A 9,195-nucleotide genomic window follows, 5' to 3' on the forward strand; every position below is an offset into this window, starting at 1 on the left:
GACCACACATTAGCCGACAGAAATCTACGGTATAACGGTTCGATCGGGTTTGTCGTGCCGTGTGGTGTCCAGCCACATGGGCACAAAATAATGGCTACAAGTCCAGTTAACTAATTTTAAAACCAGACATTAATCAATGCTTTACTAGAATCTACCTGTGATGCATGTGGCTAGAGTCAGCATAAAGTCCTGACTGAATGAAAATCATTATAACCTATTTATGTCACGTTAACGAAGAACAGCTGAAAACCTACCGGGTTTATCAACTGCGGTAGCAATTTGGCTCCAACTCCTCTCCTTGTCATTTCTATATTCTTTGCACGAAATGTTGAATAAATATTAATGTTGTTTCCACATATCATCTCCAATGTCCGCTGGACTTCGGGTTGCGCCATGTCAGCTGTTTGGGATTCCCCTCGTTATTTCCCCTCAGAAAGCACAGTGGAGAATCCGCGCTTTCTAATTGGCTACCTGTCACATTCAGCGTTAGGAAATAGCATGCATTATTAGTCATTTCTATTAAATCAGTGTCAAAAGGTCTTGAAACAATATTATCGTTTATCGCAATAATTTTTTAGACAATTAATTGCTCAGCAAAATTTGTTATTGTGACTGATTTTGCATGTTGATACCCCTTGGGTAAACAATTAGGCATTCTGTTTCTAAAATGTTAAGTTATTTCAGCGTTTTTGCCTCCTGCCATTACTCACAGGTCTAACCTTACAGTCCAGTTGAAGTAGTCAGATAGCATTGTCAAATTATGACATCTGAAAGACTCATGAAAAAAACTGTGTAAAAGAAAAAGTTCACATAAATGAGGATATTTTAGCCAGCATTTTAAGAATGTTGCTCATCTTCTCCCTGACATTTTCAGTTCACCTTTTTCCAAGCAGCCACCAAGTCGCTCTCATCACCACCTTCTAGAAATGTCTCTCCGTGTAACTCACACTAATCACTGGTGTTGGTGTCAGATACGCCGTGTTATATTTGTATTTCTGAGATGTGAAGAAAGTGAGCAGGTTGTGAAATGGCAGACTGCGGCATCATCTTTTCATCTGGGAATTATTTGTTCTTCAAATGCAAAAAAGAGCAACATCACACCTGAAATCTGATCGGATGGTAAAACCTGATCCATCTAGGACAGGATGGTTTAGATTTAGGTGTTTTGCAGTGAAGTCCACATATACAGGGAATCTGGTGATATAAGTATATGGAAAAAGGACGTAGCCAGTTTAACATCATTAACCCCAGCTTCACCGTTTTAATTATGATACAACATGCAAACATTTTCACACCCTTCACTTTCTCACATTTTGGCCCATTTCAACCTAAAACTTCAATGATTATTTCGTAATTTATAGGATAACCAAAGTATTTAACAATTGTAAAGTTAATAAAACAAAGAATGTTGTGAATATATATATATATATATATATATATATATATATATATATATATATATATATGTATGGTAAACATATTCAAACTCCTTACTGTAAAACCCCTAAGTAAAGTCCAGAGCTACCAGCAACCTTCAGAAATTAAGATAAATGTCTAAATAAATCCAGCTGCCTCTGTAACGGCTACAACATTTTGGTAGAAAATATTAACAAACAGCATCATGACCAAAAAAAAAAGTTTTGTTGCATAACTCTGGCCTAAGATTTAAACATGTCTCACAAATCTGGCCTTACTGAAGAACTGGAAGAAGAAATCCAGAATTTTTCTACAGTCCATGTGAAAGACACATTGTTCCTCAACATGTGGCATATAAGACAAAAATGTACCTTTTTGGCCTGCATTCAAAAATCTTTATGAGGCAGGAATAGTTTCAGTCAACTTTAAACACATCGCCTCTGCTTCAGGACACGGTGTTGGCTGCATTATGTTATGGGGCTGCTTTGTTTTGGAGATGTTGATGGAAAATGGGTGGAGAATGCCAGATGACCTGAGATGTTACCAAAGTGCTGAGTCCAAGTAGGCAGCTTTTAATTTGAAAACATGGCTTTTTTTGTGAAAGCAACATATTTTATTTTCTCTATCATCAGTTGTGAGTGTGTCGCTGTAAGAATGCTGTACATCAATAAAAATATGCAGGCTACACTAAGAAATATCAGTTCATGCATAGAAAGAATCATACAGGAAGTATAGCTTTGTAACAAGACATGGACATGACCATTTACAAAAGTTAGAGCAAGGATTGATTTCTGGAACTACAACTTTAAGTTATCAGACTAAACAGAGTAAAGTAGACCGTGCTCATTTTTGGAAATCGCAAAAGCTGTTTTCATTACAAAATTGTAAAAAAAAAAAACACGATTGTGTTACTTCCAATAAGTAGGAAACGCAATTAAAATCAGTTCGTTCATGCAATAAGTCATTAAAAATCATGCCGCGCCATCTTCCTGTTGTCTTCTTCAGCGTTTCCACCAGTGGTAACATCCGATTATTGGTCACATGACACGATATGAAAATATGCAAAATACACCAAATTCAATACGGCCGGAAAAAAAACACATCATCCACGTGCAAAACTTTACACAAAACCTTTGTTCGAAATTGCCTTGTTTCCATTAGTTGAATTTTTTTCGTAATTCCAAATTTAAGGTCAATAGAAACGCATTGTAGTAGTAATGCTCCACGTGTCGTGAAATCTTGATAAAATACATTCAAATTTGACAAAGAAAGAAGATCAGACCTTCCAGGGGTGTGAATACTTTTACCAGGCACTGCAGCTCTGACTGCTTATATAACACATGCAGTATTAACAGAGTCTACCTGTAGGAGTTTGTCTGTGTGGCAGAAACATGGCCCTGTGAGCCTTTTCATTCATCTCTCTGCGGAGGCAAGTTGTGCCACTTTCTTTTTCTGTTGAAGCGGCACTCCAAATAAACACATCACTGTCAACAAGGGCTGACCACCTCCATCACTGCTGCTCTCCATCTGTCCTCCACCACCACCACAGAGCCAGGCATGCTTTCTAAAGTCTTTTTTTCCCCCCTTTCTTTTCATTTACCACACTTCCAAACACAGGGTTAGAGGTAAACCTAAACCCAGAGAGGGTGATTTGAACCAGAAAAGAGGCACTGAAGCGTTCAGCATGCAGACAGGTGTAGTCTGTTTAGTCCTAAAGACATTCCATCCAAAGGCTGTGGGAAGCACGTTGGAGCGGAGTCAGCAACACACCAAATGTCAACTTAATAAAAGCCCAATGTGAGTGACATGCGCGCCTTACCGTAGAGAATGGTCACCATGGAGACCGGCATCACCAAGATGCCGAGGAGCATATCAGCCACAGCCAGTGACATCAAGAAGTAGTTAGTGGCGTTCTGCAGCTTTTTCTCCAGGGAAACCGCCAGGATCACCAGGATGTTGCCCATGACCGTGACGGCAATGGCGACCAAAATCAGAAGCGCCGGCCAGTTCTTCTCCACCCGCGACTCGGCGTGAAGGCAGCGAGATCCGAAGTCCACCACGCCACCGTGCTGGGACCAGTTTGCCACTTGCGTCTCGATGCCATTGCGGGCGAGGTTGCTCCCCTGACACCTGAAGTGCGTCAAGTTATCGGGCAAAGGCGAAGGCCAAGGGTTAGACTCCAGAGCACTGAAGGTCCTGATGGTGTTAGAGATCAACTCGGACATATTGCCACCAGGCAGGTTCATAGTCTCACCCCAGTGCCTCTAAAGATGAACAGCCCAGACTGGAGTAAGGGAATTCAAACTTTAAGAAGCATTTTCTTGTAAAATACTGTAAAGCATCGCCAAGTGTCTCTTGATTTATGAGGTACCCTTCAATGCAACACGTGTCTTGGGTATTCCAGCACCTCCAAGGGAACTGAAGCCTTGAAATGTCTGTCAGGATCAACAGATGATCCTCCACAGAGGGAAATAAAAATAGCAGACAGCTGAATTGAGAGCGACAGAAAAGAGCAGCTGTTTGATCTTAAAGGACAATAGGGCGTGCGTAAAAATTAAATTGCTTGGGTGATACCGTCACTGTGTGTCTCAAGGGTCTGGAAAAATGAGCAAAAAACAAACGAGACAGAAGTGCTTCAGTTACTGAAAATAACCAAATCCAAACCTGGGACTAGTGTCTTCATGAAAAAGAGAGAAGAAAAAGAAGAACCTCATGGAAGGTTTTTGAATGGAAGTCGCAGGTTTCACATCCTTGAAGTCTGAGCTTGTCAAAGCAGCGCTCATGTTAAAAATATTAGCTCTGTGTTCTTAAAAATTGGAATTTTCTGTCTTGACAATTTTTCCGGCAAATATGTTGCTTCCTGAGGACAAAATCTGCACTTTGGAGAAAAAAACTTTATCGTAAAAAGCTGGGTGGAATTTCCTAAAAAGCTTCCTCACCCCAACTTGTCCCCACACCTGTGAGATGGCATGAGCAGCTGACGGGGATGGACGGTGATCATGATTACATTCAACATGGTTTTGTCCATGTGTCACTAACTTTCCCCTCTCCCTTAAGAAGAACAAAACATTTCACTGCTTCTTTTTAACCAAAATGAAGGTCAGCCCTCCAAGGAATCTGAAGTATTCCATGTTTTTCCTACTCATTTCCAGATCCGTACCTCAGTGGAAAATGTCAGTCACTCTCACTCTCCATCCACGTCCGCCAACAACCTGAACGTTCCTGTGCGAACCTTCATGTTTCCCACGTGGCACATTCCCATGTCTCGTCACTTTCCTAAAACAATTTCAAAGAAGTGGAGGAAGAAGGTAGAGAACCACGCGGCTGACTGAAGAGCTCTCGATTCTCCAGAAGAGTGTTGTCAGTCGGCAAGTTGTTGTCGTCTTCCGTGGTGGCCAAGAGCTGAATGCGTCTCCGCTTTTGCTCTGCTCTCAGCTTTCCACATGCAGCCTCTCTTCCTCTCAGCGGGGATCTCCTTTCTCTCTCTCTCTCTGAGTCTTTCTCTCTCTCTATCTCTCTCTCTGTCTCTCTCTCTCTCTTTACCCAGGGTGTCTTTCCCTTGCATTGTATTGGCTGGCCCTCATTCTCTCTGATGTGTCTTGTTCTCTCTCCTATTGTGCCTCCCCTCCCACCCCCCCTTTCCCTCATCGTGTCCAGTATGTAAATGAATTCAATTTGTTCCCTCTTAGGTCAACGGGCTTTACTGACATGGCCAGACTTGGATACTAAAACTGCGCCTGGCAAGTATTGGCACCTCTTGAATATCTCATGTTTTGTAATGGTGGTACAATCTCAAACTTCTAAGCATTTTTTGAGGGGGATTTTATGTGACAGGCTAAATAAAAACAAAAGTGATTTCTGAACTTACCAGCAGTAAAGGAAGCTGTTGCTATGACTGATGAAGAACCGAAGGGTCCAGTATGATCGAACAGAAGCTGCCCCTTATAGCAGATTTGTTTTGGGTGTAGACGTTATCTCAAGGTGTATTCATGGTTTCTGGTCAGGGAAACTCAGGCTCTTATCTTTGAGTTTTTGCAGATGTCTGAAGTCATGGTTAACTGCTGGAAAAATGTTGATTGTTCCCTCCATGTCATCTTTGCCTTACGGGAAAATGTTGTTCATGGGTGATGGCAGAATGGAGCGGAAGATGGACCAATGGACTGGTGTTCATCTGCCGCACTGCAGGCATTGAATAGAAGATCATATACTTTGTCGTCCCATAGGGGAAAATTTGTCATGGATTCAAAGATGTGCTTTGCTCCGTAGCGGCTGCCAAAAGAGACAGTAAAAGCACATTGAGATCAAAGGTCTCAATTTACCAGCCTGTTTACCTTGCCAACCCTGACCAAGGTTAATGAGATGGACAAAAAGAACGAGATCTCAGATACCAGTGGTGGACATGGGCTTGGCTCTGTTTAAGATAGGATAAAATCTCAATCCTCTGATGGAAGCAGGAGCTTCTAAGCCTCAACAGGAGTTAGCTGAGGTGGTTTAGCCATCAGATCAGGATGCCTCCTGTGCATTTTTCTTTAGAAGTTTTGTGGGTACAACGTAGGATACACTGGAGGGACTATGTATCCCTTCTGCTCTGGCAACAGGTTTCTGTCCCCCATAATGAGCTGGTTAGTGTCACTGTGCAGGTACTATATATCCTTCCGTTACCTATTACCCCAAGTTTGAGATAAGCAGAAGAGAATGGATAGCTCTTATTAAAGCGTGACAGAAAGAAATGCCACTTCCAGGTACAAAAACAGATAAGGAATTAAGAGCCAGTATACTGCAGTATTGCATATCATTCAGGAGAGAGATTGCACACATTTGCTCTCAATATGTGGTGTCTGCTGGTTGTAATGTTTCCAGTAAGTTCTGACCAGTCTTGCACAAACTTCTCGGAAGAATTCATTCCATTTGCTCTCTCCAGAACAGCCTCCACTCTGGCAAGATGGAGGGTTTTCTCGCATAAACTGTCTGCCTCGGATCTATTTATAATGTTTCCGCTGGATTTGGATTTCTCCAGGAAGAAAAATAAATGTATTAGTGCCACTCCCACCAACAGCCAGATAACGCTGTGGTCGGGAATTATAGACAGGCTTCTGTTGTGAACATGATTCAGAAGTTCTGATATTATAACAACTAGGCCTGTCATGATAAATTTTGCTGGACGATAAATTGTTCCAGAAGTTATTGCCATAAACGATAATATTGTTGTTTAGAGACCATTTTTTAAGTAATATAATGATAATGGCAAAACAATAATGAGTCTCAAGAGAACATTCTAACAGATCAGTAAACTTTAAATTCTAATAAACATTTAACACTGGTACTGAAAAACATTTTAAATATATAAGATAAATCAACAAAACAAGAAATAAAATGACTTTTGAAATCTTTGTAAACATAGTTGTCCTTCAAAAATGGGATAGTTGAGACCAAAGCACCAAATTGAAGTCTTTCATCATCTAGTTTTTGGTAAAAAGAGACAGAAAAAAAGACAATAAATCATGCAAACGGAAATAACTGATTTTGTTTCAAATCATGCAATTAATTGATGTATTGATTATTGTGACAGGTCTAGTAACAACTGTAGCAAAGTCAAAGTGATAAAGACGATATCCATCCTAATCTAAAGAGAAGACATGTTCTGGTAATGAGCGACTCATGTCTCCTTAATTGAAAAAAACTAACAGCTTCTGAAATTTCAGAAAAGTACATTGTAAAAAAAAAAAAAGAAAGAGTTACCTAAAATTAGAGATGCCATGTAAAACATACAGCACATTTGTACTCTTCGCCTTTTGTGTCCCTTTTATCATCTTTATGTAATTAATATTTATTCACCACCCACTGGTGTCCATCTTGTTTTATCGCAGTGCTGTAAAACATAAACACAATAAATTATGCTAACGATCCTCCTCGCTGTTTGCTCAGTTCCAGCAAAAAAACGTGTTGATTGGTCAGACGTGTCAGCACTGCAGGGGGTTTTGGTCTCCAGTGTGTCGCTATAGTCAAATTGATCATAAAATAATTGTGTTCCCTCTCATGTTTCTATGCATATTTTAGCTAGATCGGCCCACGCTGTTTGCATCAAATATTTTAAATCACAGACCTAAAAATGTGTTGCAAGTGGATGGCGAAAGTCAGCTCATCCTCTCCTTGTGTGTTTCTGTCAGCTTTTGAGGCAACTGTTTGTATCCTTTATTTTACTAAATCCTCTTAGGAAAAAAAAAGGTTCAGTTTCTTTAAAGTCGTCTTTTAAGGCTCATATTAATAATCCCCGTTGATTTCAGAGAAGTTGCGCTGTGCAGACTGTGTCAGGAAAGCCATGATGCAGGTTAAATTTTAATAATGCTCTCACACAGAACTGAACATCTAATTTAGTCATCATGAAGCACTTCCCCACTTTACATGAGGAGTTCATGTTCATTTTTAAGTTGTGGGTGGGGTTTCTATACAGACCACAAGTGAGCAGCTCTTTCCTTTACAGGGTCCTTCCATCTGAAGGAAAAATGCATCCGTACATCTACGGTAGTAATATTACTTTTTTTTAAAAGGTTTTGTTGGCTCTATATTAGAAAGTAGTCTGACAGGAAAGAGGGGGAAGACATGCAGCAAATGTCACCAGGCCGGGAATCGAACCTGCGACCACCGGCATGAAGACTAATGCCTCAATACATGAGCTGTGCTTTGCCCCTGTGGCACCACAGCACCCCGTAATATTACTTTTTAGTGTAATTTGTAATATTCACAATGCAGAATGTAACTTGGCATCTTCATTCAGCATAAATCCAGGTTAGTTGGTCCCAGAGGCTGAGGCTGATAACTAGACAGAGGTGGAACCGGGCCAAGGCAGATTTCTATCTAAAAACAACTTCAGTCTCTTAAACATTCCAGCTGACTATGGAAATAGCTTTATTAAACTTCAAGCTGTGTTCACGTTGGAATGATCAGTTGTTTACTTAGAGTGTTTTCACACCTGATAGTCTGGTTCAATTGAGAACCAAAACTGCAACTTTGATTATATTTTCAGCTGGTGCGGTTCACTTTCACACTGCTTTCTGCCAAATCATCAAAACCAACTGAAAAACCTGTTGACCTCCTCGCCTGTGGTGGCGCCGCAGCCAGAACTACTGAAGGAAACAACATAAAAACCTCTGAAGCATTCCCTTCCCAACAGATCACATTACTTTTTTTACCATCAGGGTGTGAATGCGTGTCAATGGGTGACTGAATTAATGTAGTGTAAAGCTCTTTGGGATTCTCTGGACTTAATAAAGCACTATACAACCATTTATCATTTTATCATTTAGGCTCCCAGGTCTACGGTGAAACCTAACTTGGCCTGAAGTAAGAAAACTAAATGAAGGAATAGCTCAACCAGAACGTTTCTTTGTGGTCATTTTTACTGGCCCAAAGCCCAAATGAAAGAGGTGGGTTTGAATTAAGACGTTAAAAAATATTGACTGACAAAACTTCACCTATACTTCTTAACATTATGTACTTGTGTCTTTCCACTGATTTTTCCTCCCAATGCAAATGTAGCAGGAGCTTTAAAAAATTATCCCATTCAGACAAATTTGTATTACTTTTTATGAGACTAGAGTTAGGACGTCTGTTTCTATTTTTGTCTGTTCGTACTAAGCCTCCTGGCAGTTCATCTGAGTATATATGTACTAAAGGAAGATACCGAGATAGTTAGAATATGAGCCACTTTTAACCCAGGGAGTGTGTTATTTTTGCTTCAGCTGTCAAGCAGCCTACTGTCCTGTTGCTAGTGACAGGCAG

At 40.5% G+C, this 9,195-nt stretch overlaps 1 protein-coding gene across 1 annotated transcript in view; it reads right to left on the bottom strand.

Moving 5' to 3' along the window:
- LOC106938173 (5-hydroxytryptamine receptor 2A-like) overlaps positions 1–6,558 on the bottom strand; it is a 71,311-nt gene extending 64,753 nt beyond the window's left edge. Inside the window, exon 1 of the mRNA XM_015020055.1 lies at positions 3,236–6,558. Within this exon, the coding sequence (XP_014875541.1) occupies positions 3,236–3,662 (427 nt within the window). The 5' untranslated portion in view covers positions 3,663–6,558. The remainder of the gene's footprint in view (positions 1–3,235) is intronic.
- Positions 6,559–9,195: the final 2,637 nt, after the last annotated feature.

The sequence above is a fragment of the Poecilia latipinna genome, unplaced genomic scaffold (genome assembly GCF_001443285.1).
Source record: "Poecilia latipinna isolate Pla-1442-1.1 unplaced genomic scaffold, P_latipinna-1.0 Scaffold2526, whole genome shotgun sequence".
In the NCBI taxonomy this organism is placed as follows: Eukaryota; Metazoa; Chordata; class Actinopteri; order Cyprinodontiformes; family Poeciliidae; genus Poecilia; species Poecilia latipinna.